Below are 20,803 nucleotides of genomic sequence, written 5' to 3' on the forward strand. Positions count from 1 at the left end.
GCCCTTCCCATGCATCTCCTCGCCAGCCTTGCTCTCTTTGCTTATCTCCGCACCGTTTCTGCCCACGGCGACCATGGCCATGACGCCCCTCACGATGGAGAGTCAATAGCGCAGTACGCGGAACGACACGTATGTTTCACATACCACCTTTGGACACACACGCGCTAACCCATTGTCCCTCTAGATGGCTACGGAGCACCACATGTAAAACACGCGCTTTTGGGCTGCGTGGGGTCAGAATGCTAATCACGGTTGGTAGTGATTCGTTCGACTTGCCCAGCTTCTTCCAGCTTCACGATCTCAACCGGTGCGTTCTCACTTAATCCCAATCTGCGACTTCATGTAAGCTCTGTGTGCAGTGACGGAAGTGGGACAAGGAGGAGATTGAAGCCGTCTACGGTGTCCACCACGTCTACTCGCAGAAGAAGTCTAAGGTGCGTGCAATTACCTGAACATATGCTCGCGTGCTCAACCTACCCACTCCAGGATGACGTCGAGCACCAACAGAAGGCAGACCACATCGTGAGCGCTGTGCTGAAGCTTCTGGATAAAAACGGCGACGGCGTCATTACTCTCGATGAGCTGGATAAGGTCGGCCTGGAGGGGCTTCCTAACTTTGACGATCTCGGCGCGGAGGGCCACCACTATGACGTGGAGAGCGGTACGTCGAACGCGTACCATCTTTTCTTATTGTTGTCTCAAACATTCTGTCTGTGACTTCAGAGTTCTTCCTTCACCACGAAGGTATGTCTCCGTGCATCACTTGAAGCATCTCCCCAACCCGTGCCTCACGCCCTTCCTTCCTCAACCTCCAGAACAATTCCACTCCACGCCCGAACACAAACCGACGAGTCTTACAACCACCCCGAGGACCTCGAACACTTCGCGCACCACGAGAAGATCGAGCAGATTGAGGCCGAGCGCGAAGCCAAGTACCAAGGCGTCTCTGTCGAGGAGGTCATCGCCCAGCACGAGCCGCACGAGCACGAGCACGATGCCCCGCCTCCGCCCCCGGCCGCGGGCGAAGACCCGCACCTGATGGTCCAGGACCCGCTCAACGACCAGCTCAACCCGCCCCCCGCAGACGCGGCAGGCAAGAAGTACACGTACACGCGCAAGACAGACCCGGACGCGGAGGACCCCGCGGCGCGGTACGCGAAGGTCAAGGCCGAGGCGGACAACCAGGGCGAGTGGGGCGCGGGCACCGCGGGGTACAAGCCGCCCAAGACCCCCGTGGAGAAGATGCGCAAGAACATGCCGTACAAGGTGCGTACCCCCTTCCCCCGCTCCCCGCGCTCCGTCCCCGCCCGCCCTCCTGCGCGTAGGAGGGCGTCAGAGGGGCGTGCGCTACGCGTCTTCCGCTCAGGACACGAGGTGACGGACGCTGACGGCAGGAAAAAATGCAGTACAAGTTCCGTCGGACCTGGGGAGACTTCTGAACGATGCGTGTCGGAGGGCCGGTGTGAGCGCCGGCATTGGGCGGGAGGTCGGGGTTTGCAGTACCTTCGACGACGGAGTGTTGTGCCGCGGCGGCGTCGGGGTCGGAGTCGGGTCGGATGGAAGCTTGTGGCTCGCGCCCTCTCGCTGCGCGGCGGTGCCGTCAAGGTGTATTTATCGCTCTGATTAACTATGTCACTACTCGAATGTCATCGGTTCTCTGCTGTGTAACTCTCGGACTGTCCGATGCCGATCGCCGTGTGCACCATGTGTGCACCCTGATCCTGGAACAGTCGTAACACCGTGGGGATCAACAATCTATGCAGAGTGATAGGCCGTCTGCGACTACTCCAGTATGTCCATTGACCGGGTCCTGGCGACATCCAAAATCGAGGCAGACATAGGAGCCGATATTATAGATGATAGATCGACGGTGAGTGATAAGTAGTGATGTATCGAGGTGTTGGAAGACGTGAACCGATATGCCCAGGCTGCAAGCTGCGAGCGCACAGTGCCCTCCCCTGGTCATACGGTGGTGGCAAAAGTCCGGCATGGATAGCAAGGTGATATACGAGGCTGGTCGGCACCAATCACCGCCCGTCGAAGAGGTCGTCGAGGAGGCCGCGCTCGACCGCCGGCCAGTCGATGACCCCAGAGGAGTAGTAGACGCTCTCGTAGGACGCGATGCTCGCGGACGAGAAGAACGGCACGAGGTCGCGCACACTGTCGATCTGCCGCACAGACGCGAGGAGGGGGCAGCGCATGTGCGTGTGTAGACCGGCGGGGGTTGGGAGGTGAGTGCCGGAAGCTGACGAGCCACCCTGAGAGTCGAGTGCGTTAGGGGGGAGGCAAATGGCCGGGAGGGGATGTGCGCGCACCTCTGAGACAGGCAAGGCGCCAACAACTTCTGCTAGTCGGTCCAGCAGCGCTTCTGGGAACCATGCTTCTGGTCGGTGAACGGCGTCTACGGTGTCGGTGATGAAGATCCATTGATGCCTGGAGGGAGAATGAGTCAGAGGAACCAGGACGTTCGCATGGAGACATACACCTGGAACTCCTCTGTTTGAAGGACAAGAAGTAGATCGAGCAGCTTGCAGGCGGACAAAATCACAGAGAGCTCCTCCGACCCATCCCCGGGGATGCTCTGCATAATTTGGTCATAGATGCGGTACTGGAAGGCGAGTCAGGAGACGGCTGACGGCTGAAAATAGATGAAGACTTGCCAGCTCCGCCAAGATTACCGGCCAGAAGCTTGACAAGTTATGTGGAGAGAGGCGGCAGAGCAGGACGCGCACGCAGAGGAACACCTCGCTCTGCACAATTGGTGCCGAAACGTTCCGGAGGGTATCGACGAGTTTCTCCTGAATAGCGGGCAATTGCGCAAGGAAATGGTTCTTCTCAGCCGACAAAATCACGTAGGACAACCTCCGCAAGTTCAATGATCGCAGGAGCATCTCATATTCGCGGTTGGTGAAAATATTGGCCGAAGAGACGGTTGTGATTTTGCCTGACAAAAGCAGTCAGCTGGTGTTCCATGCTGTGTTAAGTGGACGCATACCTAGTAACTCGGGCAAGGCAGTTTTGTCTGTGTCGAAGAACGACTTCATCATAGGCATCCATGCTTGTCCAGCGTCGGCGGTTGAATTGAAGCACCTGTTATCGCTGAGCGAATCGAAGACAGGTGGGCGCCATGCTTTGACAGCAATATTGATCTTCGTCATCTCTCGTATTATGGCGATGATGTCGTCTTCAATATCCAGTGGCCTGCAAGCACGTCAGAATTGACAACACCAAATAAGTCTTGACAGTCACGTACCTCGCCTTTCCTTTCAATGCGGGGGTGACGATGTTGTAGACAATCTGGTTGCATGCCGCTAACACCTTGTCTGAGTCTATGAGAAGCTTGCGCATGTTCGGCAGTGCGTCGGAGGCGATGTAGGAGTTGACCTAAATGAAGCAAATGAAGCTTGCCATCAAAGAGTGGATACTGGGGGACGGTTACTTGCCTGCTGGGAGACATCAGAGCCATAGGTAGCCTTGCCGGCATCAGGAAGAGGTAGAGATACAGAACTTGTATTCTTTTCCTCCATCTTCTCTGCAACTGGATTGACGTCAGTATTGGGTGCTCTGTCGGACGCGCAGGGATCATGCATACCCCGCAACGTCGGCGTCGGAGAATCCCGACCGTTCGTGCTGAGAGCTTCTCGTTGGCTTCTCCGGATCCACGAGCCGGATTCAGGTGAACGACCAGAGAGAACACAAAGGTCTAGTAGTTTCCCGTACGTCTCCTATCGGAGAGTGAGAGGTGCGCACATAAAGAGGAAACAAAGAGCGCACCTGCATGTCTTTTCTAATTCGCCTGTCATCCAACGCAGTCGTTTGTGAGACCTTGTCAGCGAGCACGGTGAAACATCTACGCAGGAATATGAGCCAAGCTCTCGTTCTCAGTATTATGTGCCCACTTTAACGCAGCAAAAGCTTGTGGACGGAAGTCACGCAGGGAACCCAACAAGTCTTTGGCCAGCTGCAAGAACCGATTCCAGACTTGCAGTGCCAGAGGGCCTTCGAGCCGCTTCAAGTATTGCTCCAGGAAATCAAACAGCGTCATGTCATGCCTGCATGGAATGAGGTCAAAGACAAGGCTGTTACGAGTCACAATACCGCTCACAGTTCCGCGAACGCCACGGCTTTCTTGGTCCGTTCTGACAAACCAGGTATACGGCACGAAATACTTTCACAAAGCATGTGTACGGCATTCTGAGCGCTTGCGGTGAGCGTATCAACTAGATCATACGCTGTGGAGGTCTCCACGTTATCCGGGCGTGCCTAGTGGTGCGTTAGCTTTGGGCGGGAAAGGTGGGGATCAATTGCGTACTGTGACCTGCTCCCACCAACAGTCAATGACTGCTTCGAGAACTTCGGTGGAATATGCGCGGAAAAGATGCTCCAACACGCGTCGACTACGGTTTCTTGCGCGAGAGTATATCAAGGACAGTGATTCTTCCCTCGACGCCCAGTGATTGTCTGACGGGACAACCAATTTGTCCCACATCGCGAACAGCACTCGCACGGCATTGTGTAAACAGCGGTAGTCGGAGGACTTCACCTGTGACAAAATGAGGGACGCAGACATGCTTCGGCAGTGGCGCACTCACAATCAATGTATCTTCGGTAGAGCCACCTCCCTCAGAGCTGAAGACATTCGAGACATATCCGAGGAGGCCACTGGACTCCTGCAAGCCCTTTTCAGCTGCTTGTTGATCTTCGTCTTGGACCTGCTCCGTCCCGGTGCGAGTCATGCTCAGCAGTGACAGCCGTTCGAGGACTGTCAGCAACATCATAAAATCGGCGTCCGTGGTGTAAGAGACAATATCACTGTCACGGGGCCCGTCCACCGAAGCGTCCAAGATCTCGGTGAGGGCCAGGCGAAGCTGACGGCAGATACATTCCGTGAGAGGACTGACGACGACTTGGAGCATTTCTTTGAATTGCGGAACGGTCATCATGACGAAGTCAAGCCAATGCTGGAGGAGGGAGCGGTTTGAAGGCAGCGAGATTCCGTCGACGAGTGTCTGGACAACAGCGGATGAACGGCATGAGATTCCCTTCTTGAAGACTGGGGTGCGTCTTGGAGGCTTATCGCATCACCACTACGGTCCACCTGAGGAGATGAACCCTGTCTGGCAGCGATGGAGGCGACGATGATCGAGTGGAGGAGATGCAGTAACTTGTTCTGCAAGTCGAGTCGGCCCGAGTGAACGCAAAAATAAAGCTTCTGGACCACTGCGGACTCAAGCGACTCGAGGGTGATCAGATCGACTTCGCCACGGGCAACCAATGCCTGCAGGATCTCCGCTGAGAGGTTCTGCGCAACGATGTTGAAGGCGTGCATGGTGGGACTGAGAGACGCCTTCGGCTCAGACTGCAAAATCCTGTCCAGCAAAACGATACTTCAATGCACACGCCCAAGGGAGAAATATTGACTACATACCTCATGAGCAACTGCGACATGATATCCATGTAGGTAGTGTCCGGAAACGCAGATGTCACTGCATCCAATCAGAGTGGTTCGCGAATTGGTCTCAACGTCTATTGCGTACCGTGCTGTAATCTCTGCATGAGGTTGGCATACATCGAACGAGCGATGGGAGTGCTTCGGGCGATCTTGCTGAACCCTTGACCCCCAAACTTGATAACAGAAAGGAGGGTCTCCAGCAAGTAGTTGACGTAATGCTGATCGAATGGGCGGTCGTAGGCGAACCCTTGTAGTTGCTTGCCGTTGATCTCAGTTGAGGATGGAGAGTATTGTACATTTGGGTCGAAGAGGTCGCACAGAATCGGGTCAAGCACTCTTCAAAAAAATGAGACGACGAGAAACGCGCGGTAGACGTGAACTTACCGAAGATAGGACTTCAAGCTGCAGCGTACCCATGTCTCACCTATCCGCCGGAGCTTGGGGTCCTCACTTCGCAGGGTCTCTAGAACGGACATCATTGGAACCTTGAGGTGTACTCCGGGGAGGGCACTGTCCTCTGCAGGGCTTGTTATTCACAGAGCAGGCATATTGTATGCAATACATACCAGTAAGCCTCCACAACACACCAAATGCTTCGCATGCGTCTTGCAATCGGCCGGTGATTGTGCTGACAAAGTTCGTGCGATTACAGATTCGACGTGAGGTTGTGTGCTGAGCCTCTCGAGCGACCAGATTAGGCCGACCGCGCGGACATGATAGGCCGTGAAGGATGGGCGAAGATAATACAATAGCTGTGATACGCATGAGCCACTGGATGACACCTTCGGGGTGGTTTAGACTCACCACGTCGACCATCGTTTGGATGTAGGCACGCTTGTTGAGAGAAAATACCGGCTCTAGTCGGTCTGTTTGATGCAACTTCACGGCGGTTGCAACGAGCCGGTCAACGATGACGAAGGTCGCGATCTGGAACTGGGAGTTAGCTACCCGAATGAAACTTCAGTGGAGTCTCGTGCCTTTGGCTGAAGGCACTGTAGCAAACTGGACAGCCACATCGCCGGATCCCAGGAAACGACCAAGGGAACTTCTGACTCCGCGTCCAACCGGCCCACAAGTTCCTCCAGTAGGAAGAGCGAGGACTGAAGTACTTGTTGAGGCAAACGGTCGTTCCTGTCGACTTGTCTGAGAAGCGCGGCGGATGATACGGTCGTAAGAGTGACAATGTCCTCGAAGGCGGCCACGAATGGAGTGTTCGACTGAGACGAGGTTGACGGCGCCTCCGAGGCGGGAGACCATAAAATGCGCGTGCGAATGCGAACGCATCATTGAAGGCTGGTGGAGGCCTGTCTTGGCGGAGAGAGGGGCGAGTTCTCAGAGCACCTTCGGGTATGTGCTCTGAAATCTCTTGAACGAGGTTCAAAGCATCCATGACCACAGGAGAAGTGAACAATCCTCCGTGTAAGCAGGCCTATTATAGGTCAGCTGCAATGTTCACTGAACGGCAACCCAAACTTACTGCAAGTTGTCCGAGGATTGCTGTAAACACTACCGGCAGGTGATAGTCTCGATTTCCTCATCGTGTGTGTGGAAAGTTGTCAAGATGTATTTGACCATGCCACACCCCTGACGATTGTCCGTAAGCTGAGATCCTTGGTTCAATCGAGGGACTCATACCTCTCGACGGCCTTGAGATCCATCAAAATCCAGCAGGATCGCATGCAATAGGCGATTCCACAACGCATTCTGTTCAACGGCTTCATACAGTGTGGCCCGGTCATGGTGAGCTGTGATTGAATAACCGTTAACGAGTTGGTATGACGGCATATGCATAGTATCGTACATCGTCACCAGAATCTGCACCCGAGCCCAGTGCTTTCCGCAAAGCTTTGAAAGCGTCGTAAACCAGTACCTCCGTCAATGGCAAACCGATCTCCCATTTGTCGAGAAGCGAAATGAAGATCTTAAACGGCCGTGATTGAGAATACTCTGGAGACGGGTTGAACATCTCATTCTGAATGTGCATTCAGCATAGGTTTCTGACAATACGCGGATGCAATGACGTACTCTGAGGGTCGAACGCAAAAGATCAAGCGAATATTGCTTGTAGTACTCCATTTGGGCTTGGCTGCTTTCTGCGGGACCGAGCAACCATGAAAATAACCTTCGGTTGAGTGCTAGGTCGCGTCGAAGGACCACGCTAGTTGCCGCGCGCATCAGGATGGCTCGATCGTCTGGTTGCGACTTTATCACGGCAACGCCATCTATACGGAGGGATTGAAGCAAAATATCCAGAGCACCCCTCCGCACAAGCAGATCGTCATCTTCCAGAGCAGCAGAAAACGCCCTGATCATGAGCCCGAGGTCACTGCCGACGATTGGTGTGATGTCTACGAGAATTGTTCAGTCTATCATGGCCCGGCCATCACATCGTACATACCCTCATCCGGCTTGAAGGGGGGTAGGCGTCTGGAGAGGTAGCTGAGTGCGGTTCCTCGGGCGCGCGGAGTTGTCAGCATTACAAGCCAGATGTTTTGGAAGAAGAATGATTGCGAAATGGTGCCTGCTAGACGGTCAAGCAACGCAAGAACCTAGGGGGCATAAGGACCCCGCGATGCAGCACATGATGATTATCCTCACCTTCTCAAAGTACTCTCCTGTCTCTTCCTCCAAACCAGGTAGTAACGCGAGGATGAACGACTTCATGACGGGTCGAAGGGCAGCTTGTAGAGGAAGGTAGTGGGTATCAAAAAGGTTCAGGACTGTAGGCTTCACGGAATTTGAGGCCATTTGTGAGCGCAGGGATTGAATGACTATGACGCACCTTGACTGCTGTTGAGGCGTATTCGAAGAATGGGAACAGTCCGGACGACCATAACGCAAGATCTCGTAGGAGACCTTCAGACTGAAATGACGACTGGATTAATGGAGTGAAAGTGGAATTTGAGGACCATACGCACCCCGAGGACAGCAAAGATGTGCGAGTACACGTCCAGTGCGCGTGATGCACGCCGTTCGGGAGGGCAGGATTCAAGCACTGTGATAACCGCTTCGACACCACCAACTTCCGGGGTATCTCCTTGAACTGCTGGTAGGACTGAAGCGTCTGCGACCGCCGCACACGTCCCGTTACAACCGGTCCACTACCCAAGTACTGTACACGCACCTTGAGCAATTGCTTCAGGAATGAGATGAAGTCGGCCCATTCATGCACACTGTCAAAAGAGGACAGACACTTCTCCACTTGTTGTGTGTACTTCTTGAACTTGGGATCGGCGGCATAGCCTGGAGGAGTGGATGCTAGCGCGAGCCCAGAGTCAAGCAGAGAGCGCCGTATGATCTGAATAGCACTCACTGCCGTCATGTCCGCGCAACGCGTGCCAAGGCCCCTTCTTTTGCGCCTCTCCGTTTGCAGCCTGGGTGGATCCAGAAGCATACATGGGTACGCGGCGTGCTGAGACCCGCGTCGAGGCGTTGGAGGGAGAGAGGAGGAAAGTGGCGGAAGAGGGGTGGCTGAAGCGGACGCAGCAGTGGTCGCGCAGCGCGCACTTGTGATGAGCGCTAATACGTGGCGATCTCTTCTCACCGGAATGAGATACCTGGTTCAATGCACCATCAAAATGGCACGCTGCGCGCGAAAACACGTTCAAGAGAACAGGGTATAGCCGTATGTATTATGGAGGCGGTCAATACAGACACAGTGAATATATATGCGTGTACAGAGGGAGGCAATCCGAAGCATCCGGTCCATCCTAGCAGCGATACAAGTGTGTTCAAGATGGGGGTGGCGGAACAACAGCAAGTGATGCAGATGCTTCCACAGACGGAGTACTGGGTCCGCTAGGACGTTTTTTGAACTGAGCGGAGATACTGTCCGGCATCGCCGAGCCTGCGCGTGAAGATGCGACAGTTGACGAATGGTCCACATTGTGTCTTGCCCCGCGACCGCGGCCTCTGCCGGTGCCGGATATTGAAACAGCAGAAAGCCTTGGGAGAGCAAGACCAGAGAGAGAGTCCCCCGCTACACTTGCCATCGCGGCTTGCTGTGCAGCCATCGCGGCTGCGTACTCGGACTCCTTTTCACCAACGTAGGACTTGACGAACCATCGACCACCGGCGACGCCACGAACCTCTCGGTTAACTTGTCGCCACCGTCGGACAGGTTTTCCACTCTTGTCCAAAGGAATGACTGGCGCGAAGCCAGTCGCTATCTTCGGTGGAGGCTGCACGGGGAATGGTTTCGAGGGGAGAGGGTATACCGGTAGCGGCACTCCATCGAGTGGTGCGTCCTCAAACTGAGGGTGTGGTGCGATGGAAGACGGCAGGGGATAGTCTGGTTCGGGAGAGCCGTCTAGGGGAATGGGCGACGACGCCGCTGTGCCAGCATATGCTAGCAAAGCACAACGTTAATGTCTGAGATGTACATAAACACGACGACCACTAACCTTCACTAACACTGTCAGCATCATCCTTGAGCTGAGACACGGAGGGGCCTTTTATGGTTGCCCTGACCAGAACACGATCTAGCACGAGTCGCGATCCTTAAAATGAGCACTTACTTCGAAACCTTCTTGCGAATGGCCCGGTTGATAGTAGAACCTTTTGGTGGTCCTGGCTTCTTCCTCGTGGGGCTGAAGAAGCCTCCCCCGAATACCTGACGGATCCCAGACGTCTGGACGCGTATCTTGAACGATTGGTGCAACGGCGGCCGCAGCATTTCCCCGCCCACCCCGTCCACGTCGACCTCCTCCTCGCCCACGACTTCCACGTTTCCCGGCTGTCCCTCTCACAGGAGCAACTACTGGTGGAGGTATAACAGGTGCGGGTTTCGGAGGAATGTCATCGTCGTCGTCGTCGTCGATAAGTTGGTCTTCTTCTTCATCGTCTCGTCGTCCTCGTCCTCGTCGCTGGCGGCCCTCCCAGGCTTACTGACCACAGAGTCCGCTTTAGATCCCTCTGCCTTGTCACTGACGAGCAACTTGATCCGAAATTTGGATGGTGCAGCGGGTTCCGGCGTGTTCTCATCGCGGAGTGTAGAGATCTGAGGAGCGTCCATGTCTACGTCCTCGGACATGGTGCAAGAGATGAAGGATGGAGAGATGATCCCAACGAGTCTTGGTGGCTGCCACACGCCGGCGTGCACCGGCCCGAGGGATGGGAATGACCCCCGGACACCATTGGAGACTCTTGCTGGACGCGGCTGCATTACGTCAGCTACCATCCTATTCCTCCCGTCCAACGTCGGCGCAGCAAACGCTACGCCGGACTCATACCTCCCTTTCCACTCCTTCCTCGGTAAGCACCATTGCTACCGTGTGCACGACGAATGCTCGCCTGACTACCTTGTGGTCATCTCTGCACGTGCATGCCAGGTCACTTCCTCCCCTCTCTCACACTCGGCACACTGCAGTTGGAATGGCTTCCGCTACCGTCAACGTATGTCTGCATGGATACGCTTATTTGTCCCGTACAGTATGATGACGCGTCGAATCGTGACTTAGGTTGTGAGGTACACCGCCCTGCTCGGCGGTGCCTTCTATGGCATTGCCCACCGCCGTACACTTCAAAAAGCACACGATGCTGAGGTCCGGCACCACGTCGTCCACGAGCGCAAACACCTTATTGAGGAAGCCAAGGAGGCCTGGAAAAAGAAGCAGTCCAGTGGGAGTGGAAAGGGTGACGGTGGTGAGTACTGGCATGTTACCTGTCTGCGCTCTTACCCATCACTCTCAACCATATATTTGCCTTCCCTCCCCATTTCTGCGCTGCCATCTGCTGACATGCTCTTGTGCTTGTAGTCGTGACCGACCCGGAGGACCCAAGGTTCGACCTGGAGAAGCTGATTGCCAAGTGGGAAGTGGAGTCCAAGTGACGTGGACATCGCCTGTATGCCTCTCCATTTAGATTGCAGGTCTGTTCAATTCCCCGCACTGGCCCTGGAGCGTGACGTGGATATGAGATGTCGCCATCTTGTACGCATTAAGTTCTGTGTGCTAAGCCCGGCGTAATACATGTGCTTGCCCAGCCGACGGCCTGCGAGGGTCGCAAGCATCATACTATATGGTTCTCTATCTATAGGTCCCGTTTCCCGGCGGACGCCAATCTCTGTATGCGCCCTTTGTGCAAAACGAGTATCAGCAACCAGTGCAGCTTGGGAGTCTGCGGCTCGGAAGACCTCACGTTCCAGAGCGTGACGCTCAAAGGACGCGTTTGTGACGCGACGCGAACGCCCAATCCTGCCTGTGCCAGGCTTTTGCTCATATTGTTCTCCTTGTTCCTTCCCCCTCACTCACCGGTCGCGACACGCTCGTATCCTAGCCGCTTCTCTATTCATCTTTGTGCTTGGTCCACCGTTAAGATTGATTGTGATCATGAAGCCACCCATGCAAGAAGAGCTCGAGGACGATCTCGCCGCGGAGGAGGAGAACAAGTTAATCAATGAGGTATATCGCGCGCCAATCCCACCGAGACATCGTTGATTTCCGACTGTTTGTCACGTATAGGAATACAAAACCTGGTAAGGAAACATGTCGCGCAGTCAAGTGGCGGCTGGAAGCTCACGCTCGAAACTCAGGAAGAAGAACGCTCCGTACTTGTACGACGTCGTCATCACACATGCCCTCGACTGGCCGAGTTTGACGTGTCAGTGGTTCCCGGACAAAGAACAGTGCGTAGATCCAGTTGGACTCCCCACACCCTGGCCTGAACTGGCCTGTAGACCCGCAAACAAGCCATACACTGTTCATCGCGTCCTACTCGGGACGCACACGTCGGGACAAGCGCAGGACTACCTGCAGATTGCAACTGTACATCTCCCAAAGCGCGACAGTGGTAGCACTTCGGACAGACTCGATCGCGGGGACTACGATGATGAACGCGGTGAGCTTGGCGGCCACTCCCTTCCCCCGCAGCCGCGCGTCCAAGTCATTCAGCGCATCAACCATGACGGCGAGGTCAACCGCGCACGTTATATGCCACAGAACCCGGATCTACTTGCAACGAAAGCGGTTTCCGGAGAGGTGCTCATATTCGATCGGACGAAACACTCCAGCGAACCGGAGCGTGGTGGTGTCTGCAAGCCCGACATTAGACTGGTAGGCCAGACAAAGGAGGGGTGAGTGACTCGTGCAGTATACATCACCTTTCCGCTCATCATGCCTTCAGTTACGGCCTCGCGTGGAGTCCAATCAAGGCTGGACATGTCCTTGGGGCATCAGAAGACCTGACCATCTGCCATTGGTACGCACTTTTCGCTTGGGGTCTGCACACAAATTGAGCCGTGTGCGTCAGGGATATCAACTCGTACTCCAAAGCGAATAACACTATTGAGCCCACGACTGTATTCAAGGGGCACACCTCTGTTGTCGGAGTGCGCATCCTTTTTTGTTACAAGTTTCGCCAGACTTACGTGTATTTTGCACAGGATGTGGATTGGCATGCAACACAAGAACACGTTCTTGCTAGTGTAGGTGACGACAAGATGTTGATGATGTACGTGGGTAGCCGCGGTCTTTGCTGCGTTTGCTCATATCTTGTTAGCTGGGACACGCGAGACGCGTCGAAGCCCATGCACGCACTACAAGCCCATGACAGAGAAATCCTTGCAGTCTCATTCACACCGAATGTTGATTTCCCTAACCTCATTCTCACTGGGAGTGCCGACCATGTGAGCTCTTTGACCTGTCTACGTGCTGTCGTCCTCGTACTTCTGTGCTGACGCTACTCTCTAGACCATTCTTCTCCGAGACATTCGCAAACTGGAAACACCGATACACGTGTTCGAGGGGCATACAGACGAAGTTCTGCACCTATCATGGTCTCCGCACAACACAACGATCTTCGCGTCGGCTTCCAGCGACAGGCGCGTCAATGTATGGGACCTCTCGCAGATTGGAGCGGAGCAAACACCCGACGACCAAGAGGACGGCCCGCCCGAACTTCTGTTCGTTCACGGAGGTAAAAGTTACCTTCCTGCATCGATATGATCTCCTTCTCACATGGGATACGCAGGACATACAGCAAGGCCGACAGACTTCTGCTGGGCGCCAGGAGTCGGTGAAAGCTGGACGGCGGCCAGTACCTCAGAGGACAATATCATCATGGTGTGGCAGCCAACAATGCGTATCTGGGCTGGTGATGAGGTGAAGATCGACGAAAGGGAGCTCGAGGGTGAAACCATGGAGGGCATCGAAGCACTTGATGGTATAGAGGAGGCGGGCCCTTCGTCCTAGGAGAAGCGAGTGCGCTCAGAGATATACTTTACGCTCACCAGTCCCGACCACGCACGATCGCATGTATCTTTTGACTTCACAGCATCTCCCCTCAATGTATGCATCACCCATGACACAGGCAAAATCCGGGGGCCACAGAATTTCTTGCCGTGCTGGGCCTGACCTTCCGACAGAAAGATATCCAGGCGACTAAGGGGAGCGCATAAGTTACAGCGTATGTCTGTTGTACAACGAGCGACACTCGTCCGGGCGCGCAGGCGCCCCCTCTGCGAGGACGAACGAGGTCATAGGAAGAAGAGGCGAAGCAACTCGAACAGCACTGGGGGAGCATACCACGGGCATGAGCTGTGATACACGATGCAGCCTTGAGGACCACGCACCTCCGCCCACTACGACAAACATAATGATCCCGAGGGCCCAGAGGCTGATGGGGCTACGTTTTAAAAGCCGCTCCTGGCGGGAGGGCTTCACCGGGTTCTTGCCAGCGCGCGACTTCTCCGCGAACTGGGAGTTCCGCTTGCGAAGCTCGAATTCGGTGGGCTGGTGTGCGCGCGTAAGTCGCAGTCGCGCGACCTCGGTGCACGGTAGAGAGACGCCGCTCACCATGGTGGTATGGCACAGCGAGTAGCGTGCAAATGTAAGGAGCGACTGGGAGGTGGTGGTGCCGGTATAGGTAGCGTGTGTAAAGCTGAGGAAGTGTATCAAATGTAGCGAACGTGGCACGGGTATTGACGCCACGTCGCGCAGCCGCGGGGTCCGGAGCGAGCTCGGGTGTTTGGTCGTGTATGCTATCGGCTTTGGATTCTAACACGCGCAAACAACGCCCGTCCTGCGCTCCCACCACCTCCGCAAACTGTGCGAGCGAAGCGCCGAACACCGAGATGGGAAAGGGAAGCAAGAAGGGTTCGCTCAAGGCCGCACTCTCGTCTCAGCAGTCGCGACTCAAGAAGAAGCAGGAAGCCGCGCAGGCGATTCAACGTGCGGAACGACTGAAGGCGGCCGGATCACAAGCCAAGGGGAAGGGCAAAGCCACCGCCGTTCCCTCTCACACGCGTCCAGCCATTCCTTTCAAACCGACAGATCGCATTTTGCTCATAGGAGAGGGAAATTTCTCCTTCGCGCGGGCGCTCGTCTGCTCCCCACCCGAATCACTGGCTTTTCTCCCTGCAACGAACGTCACGGCTACAGCGTACGACACAGAGGAAGAATGCCGCACCAAATATCCAGAATCAGAAGAGATCATTAAGACTCTGAGGGAGAAAGGCGTTCACGTCCTCTTTTCCGTCGACGCCACCAAACTCGAGAAATGCCATGCGCTGAAGGACCGGAAGTACAACAAGGTCGTATGGAACTTCCCACATGCAGGTGACGGCGAACGACAGCATTTCATCAACTGGCACGCTAACATAGGCGTGCATGTAGGGAAAGGCATAACGGACCAAGATCGAAATATCCTGTCCAATCAACAGCTACTTCTCGGATTCCTGCGCTCTGTGGCCCCTCTTCTTACGAAGGGGCCAATACCGTCGGTACGGGTGTCGCGGAAGCGGAAACGCAATCCGGACGACGACGAAGACTCCGGCGATGACGGTGGGGCAGACGCAGACTTGCCGGAAGTCTCATCGGATACGCCTACCCCGAGAGGTACTGTGTTGATCACATTGAGGAATGTGGCACCTTACACTCTTTGGTGAGTGGAAGTGTCACGCAGTATCAATGTACATGTAGAGAAGCTGACCACCCACTAGGGACCTTCCTAATCTTGCGAAATCCCCTCCTCCCCCATCGACCGCTCAGCCTCCAAGTCCTCGTTACATTCAGCTTCGATCGTTTGCATTCCACCGCACGCTGTGGGAAGGCTACGAACACAGGATGACAAAAGGAGAACGCGCTCACGGCCAGGGGAAGACGGGTGAGGGTGGGGAAGATCGTACTTGGGAGTTTTGTCTTCGACTCCGAGATTGATATCGAAGATTGTCGACAACTGCGACCCGCTTCACTGAAGCGGATCTACGCCTGTTGAGGATGAACCCAGACCGTAAGTGCATGCGATATTGCAACTCTCATTCTCAGGAGCCGTTCTATTTACGCAGGTCATTTTTTGCGACCAACAGGCGACATGTCCGCCGGGGCTCGCACACCAACTCCATAGCACGAACGATTCACAGTCTCTTGATCTCTAAGAAGCGTACCAGTACAACGGCAACGATACTTGCAAAGCAAGATCGGAAAGCTACGCCGTCTTCTTCTTTGTCGCCGGTTCAGAGCCACTCCACTCGCTGGGTGTCTCCTTCGTACACTCAAGGACGTACGGTCATTAATCATCGTATATTGTTCGCTGCATCTTTTCGAGCATAGCGTAGAAGGTTCCATTACCCATAGGTCTGAGCTAGGGTTGTGGTTGGACCATGTGGTCGAATTTCTCGTACCCGCCCTGGTGAAAACCATCACTGCGGAGGACGCGGGTGCATAGACACTCAATGGCGAATTGTAGCCGCGTATGCAAAATTTCCCTCTGGATGTCTCCTAGAATCGTAAGACGAGATACTCGAGGACGTGTACGAACGCGGTAGACGGGGTACTGTAACAACAAGCTCGACCGGAAGTACTTACCAGGGTCCCTAAGAGGTCAGGCGTAGAATACTGAGTCACTGTACGATGTCTGCAATCCGAGGACGCCTATATAGAGATGGATTCGTTTGTATGTGTTGAGAATGGCAGGGACGCATGCAGAGCCTGTCGTGGCTGGTCCTCGAGGGACGGTTCTGAGTGGGTCTGGTCCTCCGGCTCCGGAGAATGAAATAGTGGGTCGTACTCCGATGCTGCGAGGTGACCGCTTGAAGCTTTGAAGCGTGCTGAGTCGGCGTTCACCGGCAACCCGTCGTCCCGGGGAACGGCGCCAACGTTCACCTTAATACCCCGCATCACGGGGGAGGCAGCGCTACCTCCGTACCACCACCATGGGCAAGACAAGCTCCCCGCCGCAGCCTCCGGCTCACTCGGAAGAGGTCAAGCTGTCATTTCCGCAGGAGCATGTCATGCTCTTAACGTTCAACAGGCCAAAGTCACTGAATGCGATCACGCCGACCATGACTTCGGATATCAAAACCATTCTGGACTGGTTTGACAATGAGCCTAGTCTTTGGTATGTGGTGTCTGTTGCGCGACATTCTAGGTGTGCATTGACAAGACTTCAACTAGGGTACTCGTCGTCACCGGTGAAGGCCGCACGTTCTGTGCAGGCGCAGACCTATTCGCGTGCGTATACAGCGCGGTCCTCAGTATCCTTCACCTCCTCCTGAACTCAGTATTTTCCAGGTGGAACAAACGCCAGGCCACGCAAGGCGGCGACGGAGACCAAGCGGATGTCCTCGGGTTGCCAGACGGCTTCGCCTCCCTTTCACGCCGCTTCCCGACCTCCAAGCCCGTCATCGCGGCCGTGAACGGCGGCGCTTACGGAGGCGGGATGGAGCTCATCCTCAACTGCGACATAGTTATCGCCAGTGCGGACGCGAAGCTAGCGCTGCCCGAGGTCAAGCGGGGAGTCGTCGCTGTCCAGGGAGGTGAGTCGCATCTGGACGTCGACGTCCCGTCACTCCACGTTAACAACCTCGCGTAGGCATGCCGCGTCTTGCGCGTATAGCAGGACATCAGGTGCGGGGCTTCCGGCATCGAACACACAGTGCGGCACATTGACAACGTGGTGAGCAGTTGGCGAGCGAGATGCTGCTCACGGGCAAGGCGATCACAGCACAAGACGCGGCGACACGCTTCGGCTTGTCAGTCTCCCGTTGTTTGTTTGCGGCCCCTTCACGCGACTGATGCCATGTTGCTGTCTCCCACCTAGCGTAAACCAGGTGGTCCCGAAGGAGAAGGTCATCTCGACGGCACTGGCCTGGGCGGCTGAGATTAACTCGAATAGCCCTGACTCCGTGCAGAGCACGAAACGCGCTCTGTTGCTCGCTGGCCGTCTGGGAGTGGAGGAAACGGTAATTGCGCATATCAACTCTGCGGAAAGTAAGAGGCAGTTCCGCAGTGAGAACATCCAGGAGGGACTGAGGGCGTTCACCGAAGTGCGTAGGGATTTCTGCACACTGGTTGCTCAGACTGACGCTATGTCGCTGCTTCTTAGAAACGCCAACCAGTGTGGAAGAACCCCGCAAAACTGTAAAGGATCGGGTCAGGTTCACCGTGGAACTGAGCGACGAAGACAATGCGGTGACGGTCGGAGGGGGTCCCACGTCGGCAACCGAGTTGGGAGTCGGGACCGTGTTACGGCTTAAAGTTGCGATCTTTGCTTATGTACTTGGATTTTTGGGTGCAGATCGCGGTAGTGGACGCAGCTAGTTTCATGAAATGCATAATAACGGCGTTTTGGGGCGCACGAGCTTGTGCAAGGCCGTCGGTGTTCTTGTCTGGTTAGGCTCCCGACGTGAGCCGACGAGGACGAAATACATCAGACCTGTTCGGTATAAGTTCAAAGGAGCCTCGAGAAAAACGGCGTAGCGGGTGGTCTGTAGGAGGGAGCCGGTCGAGCGCTGGTAGAGAGATCGGCGAGAACCCACACATGGAGATTAGGTATCCGAATACCGGTGACGTTCCGAAGTGCCGTAAGGCCCTCTCTCTCTTCCCTACAACCATCCATCCATCTCAAAAGCCCGGCTCGTCTTCTCTGGCTCTTCCGTCCTCCGCACCACCATGTTTCTTAGGACGCTGGCCCGCAATACTTCCCGCTCCATCCCCGCCTTCTCTCGTGCGATGAGCTCCTCCCCTCCCTCCCTCTCACCCCGCCTACCCCGGAGCAAGAGACCGCTGCGTTCAATACTCGCGTCGCCGACATGGAGGCCTTCTTTGCTCAGCCCCGGTTCGACTCGCTCAAGCGGCCATACACCGCCGCCCAGGTTGCGGTCAAGCAGGGCTCACTGCCCGTACTCCCTCTCCCCTCCACATTACTCGTGGAGAAGCTGTATGCGACCCTCGACAAGGCTGCGAAGGATGGAAAACCGGTCCACACCATGGGTGCGATTGACCCCGTGCAGATGACCCAGATGGCGCCTCACCAGGAGGTTGTGTACGTGAGCGGATGGGCGTGCTCGAGCTTGCTCACCACGGGGAACAACGATGTCGGTCCGGACTTTGGGTGGGTGCGTTCTCCGTCCTTATGAAACCTCCACCGACGTTTCCCCCATAGGGATTACCCGTACACAACGGTGCCCAACCAAGTGCATCGGTTATTTCGCGCGCAACAGCTGCATGACAAGAAGCACTACGATGAGCGCATGTCGGCCAGTGCAGAGGCTCGAGCAAAAATGCCCTACATCGACTACTTGCGACCCATCATCGCCGACGCTGACATGGGGTGAGCACCTGACTACACACAAAACAAGGACCCAGGATGGACAGGCTGAGTAGGAGTCCCCATTCCTCAGACACGGCGGCCTCTCCGCTGTCATGAAACTGGTCAAGCTCTTCACCGAATCCGTGCGCCGTCTCTTCCCGCGTCCCCCCCCCCCCCCCCCTCTCATCCCACGTTCACCCGTCTAGGGCGCGTCCGCAATCCACCTCGAAGACCAGCTTGTCGGCGGCAAGAAGTGCGGCCACCTCGCGGGCAAGGTCCTCGTCCCAGCCTCCGCGCACGTCTCGCGCTTGATCGCCGCCCGCTTCCAGCTCGACCTGCTCAAGTCCCCGATGCTGCTCATCGCGCGCACGGACGCCGAGTCCGCGAAGCTGCTCTCCTCCACCGTCGACGTCCTCGACCACGAGTTCATCCGCGGCGTCGCGCACCCGGACCGCGCGCTCGCCGAGGTCATCGCCGCGGCGGAGGCGCAGGGGAAGAGCGGGAAGGAGATCGACGCGCTCGAGGCGGACTGGCTCGCGCGGAACCCGCTCATGACGTTCGCACAAGGCGTGTGCCCACCCGTTGGCCGTTGGACGGCGAACTGACCTTGGCGGATCTTGCAGCGTTCGAGGCGGCGCTGGAGAAGTCCGGCGTGTCGGACAAAGCGGGCGCGTTGAAGACATTCCGCGAAGCCGCGGACGGCAAGTCGAATGCGGACGCGCGCGACATCGCAAAGGACATACTCGGCGAGCCCGTGTTCTGGGACTGGGACCGTAAGGCCATCTCCCGCCCCTTCTCTGCTGTAGACAAGACTCTGACGGCCCGGGGAACACGCCAGTGCCCAAGACGCGCGAAGGCTACTACCACTACACGGGCGGCGTCGAGGCCGCGATCAAGCGTGAGCTCGCGTTCGCGCCGTACGCGGACATGATCTGGCTCGAGACCAAGCTGCCCGACATTGAGCAGGCGCGCTACTTTGCCCGCAAGATCCGCGCGAAATACCCTGGAAAGTAGGTTGCTCTGGGCACGCGTCCGTAGCACGCGAGACTGAGCACCGAGTGCTCGGCTGCAGGTGGTTCGTGTACAACCTGAGCCCGAGCTTCAACTGGGCCGCCCAAGGTTTCTCGGACGCCGACCTCAAGAACTTCGTGTGGGACCTCGGCAAGGAGGGGTACGTCCATGTCCTCCCTCATCCGTCTCCGCACGTGCTAATCACCGGACCCGCGTCCAGCTTCGTCCTTCAGCTGATTTCGCTCGCCGGCCTGCACCTGAACGCGATGATGACCGCCGAGCTCTCCGCGAAGTTCAAGACGGACGGCATGCTCGCGTACGTGAACATGGTCCAGAAGCGGGAGAAGGAGATCGGCTGCGACGTCCTCACCCACCAGAAGTGGTGCGCCGTTTCCCGTGGTGCTGCCCTTCTCACGCTGCGCACTCACGCTCCGTCGTTTCCAGGAGCGGCGCCAACTACATCGACAGCATCCTCACCACCGTCTCAGCGGGGTCGTCTTCCACGTCGGCGGTCGGCGGCGACTCGACGGAGAACGCGTTCTGACTTTGAAGTGCTCGACGCCTTTCATGGCCTCTCATTGGAGCATCTATCGCTCGCGCAGAGGGCTGTTGTACTATCTAGATAGGTGGGATAATTATACACATCGGATACACAGCGACCTAATGCGGCAGCGACCGTGGCGAGCGGGTGGGGGCGAGGATGAGAATAAGGAAATGTGAGAAACGTAAGAAACAAGTGCGAGGGAACTGGGAGCGTAACGCCGTAGCGCGTATGCAAAAACACTAACGCACTGAGGCGTGCGACATGCAGAG

The 20,803-nt window shown here is 56.1% G+C and overlaps 7 protein-coding genes across 7 annotated transcripts; 5 read left to right on the plus strand and 2 right to left on the minus strand.

Annotated features, from left to right (window-relative positions):
- Positions 1–9: 9 nt before the first annotated feature.
- BXZ73DRAFT_104728 (precursor to secretory protein Ssp120) lies at positions 10–1,439 on the plus strand (the record flags this gene model as incomplete). The annotated part of the gene is made up of 8 exons (XM_048016007.1): positions 10–129; positions 185–204; positions 260–311; positions 369–434; positions 487–661; positions 724–744; positions 770–1,266; positions 1,407–1,439. The coding sequence occupies 8 exons, from the start codon at positions 10–12 to the stop codon at positions 1,437–1,439; spliced, it is 984 nt and encodes a 327-aa protein (XP_047874414.1).
- Positions 1,440–2,027: 588 nt separating this feature from the next.
- On the minus strand, positions 2,028–10,484 carry BXZ73DRAFT_91951 (Dopey, N-terminal-domain-containing protein; the record flags this gene model as incomplete). The annotated part of the gene is made up of 31 exons (XM_048026176.1): positions 2,028–2,433; positions 2,484–2,608; positions 2,661–2,944; positions 2,996–3,201; positions 3,254–3,384; positions 3,444–3,538; positions 3,593–3,725; positions 3,775–3,850; positions 3,900–4,052; positions 4,106–4,263; positions 4,313–4,543; positions 4,593–5,053; positions 5,086–5,369; positions 5,429–5,486; positions 5,538–5,788; positions 5,837–5,969; positions 6,019–6,080; positions 6,143–6,204; positions 6,257–6,396; positions 6,456–6,690; positions 6,862–6,865; positions 6,963–7,062; positions 7,096–7,156; positions 7,254–7,424; positions 7,478–7,800; positions 7,851–8,001; positions 8,051–8,179; positions 8,235–8,516; positions 8,577–8,710; positions 9,258–9,699; positions 10,473–10,484. 31 exons carry the CDS (start codon positions 10,482–10,484, stop codon positions 2,028–2,030), a joined length of 5,493 nt encoding a protein of 1,830 aa, XP_047874415.1.
- A 1,309-nt stretch (positions 10,485–11,793) lies between these two features.
- BXZ73DRAFT_52215 (histone acetyltransferase type B subunit 2) lies at positions 11,794–13,641 on the plus strand (the record flags this gene model as incomplete). The annotated part of the gene is made up of 10 exons (XM_048020773.1): positions 11,794–11,853; positions 11,914–11,927; positions 11,985–12,077; positions 12,129–12,524; positions 12,575–12,649; positions 12,701–12,779; positions 12,834–12,901; positions 12,950–13,076; positions 13,141–13,366; positions 13,421–13,641. 10 exons carry the CDS (start codon positions 11,794–11,796, stop codon positions 13,639–13,641), a joined length of 1,359 nt encoding a protein of 452 aa, XP_047874416.1.
- A 284-nt stretch (positions 13,642–13,925) lies between these two features.
- BXZ73DRAFT_91953 (uncharacterized protein) lies at positions 13,926–14,247 on the minus strand (the record flags this gene model as incomplete). The annotated part of the gene is made up of 3 exons (XM_048026177.1): positions 13,926–13,960; positions 14,022–14,181; positions 14,245–14,247. The coding sequence occupies 3 exons, from the start codon at positions 14,245–14,247 to the stop codon at positions 13,926–13,928; spliced, it is 198 nt and encodes a 65-aa protein (XP_047874417.1).
- Positions 14,248–14,522: 275 nt separating this feature from the next.
- BXZ73DRAFT_52225 (uncharacterized protein) lies at positions 14,523–15,606 on the plus strand (the record flags this gene model as incomplete). The annotated part of the gene is made up of 3 exons (XM_048020777.1): positions 14,523–15,006; positions 15,064–15,331; positions 15,390–15,606. The coding sequence occupies 3 exons, from the start codon at positions 14,523–14,525 to the stop codon at positions 15,604–15,606; spliced, it is 969 nt and encodes a 322-aa protein (XP_047874418.1).
- Positions 15,607–16,601: 995 nt separating this feature from the next.
- On the plus strand, positions 16,602–17,812 carry BXZ73DRAFT_91955 (enoyl-CoA hydratase/carnithine racemase; the record flags this gene model as incomplete). The annotated part of the gene is made up of 7 exons (XM_048026178.1): positions 16,602–16,786; positions 16,843–16,899; positions 16,960–17,204; positions 17,261–17,295; positions 17,353–17,420; positions 17,489–17,714; positions 17,774–17,812. 7 exons carry the CDS (start codon positions 16,602–16,604, stop codon positions 17,810–17,812), a joined length of 855 nt encoding a protein of 284 aa, XP_047874419.1.
- Positions 17,813–18,208: 396 nt separating this feature from the next.
- Positions 18,209–20,534, plus strand: BXZ73DRAFT_91956 (isocitrate lyase and phosphorylmutase; the record flags this gene model as incomplete). The annotated part of the gene is made up of 10 exons (XM_048026179.1): positions 18,209–18,394; positions 18,444–18,781; positions 18,833–19,000; positions 19,071–19,122; positions 19,186–19,546; positions 19,603–19,752; positions 19,818–19,989; positions 20,052–20,150; positions 20,211–20,372; positions 20,435–20,534. The coding sequence occupies 10 exons, from the start codon at positions 18,209–18,211 to the stop codon at positions 20,532–20,534; spliced, it is 1,788 nt and encodes a 595-aa protein (XP_047874420.1).
- Between the last annotated feature and the right edge of the window lie 269 nt (positions 20,535–20,803).

Source organism: Epithele typhae (genome assembly GCF_022376455.1).
Source record: "Epithele typhae strain CBS 203.58 chromosome Unknown BXZ73scaffold_55, whole genome shotgun sequence".
Classification (NCBI taxonomy): domain Eukaryota; kingdom Fungi; phylum Basidiomycota; class Agaricomycetes; order Polyporales; family Epitheliaceae; genus Epithele; species Epithele typhae.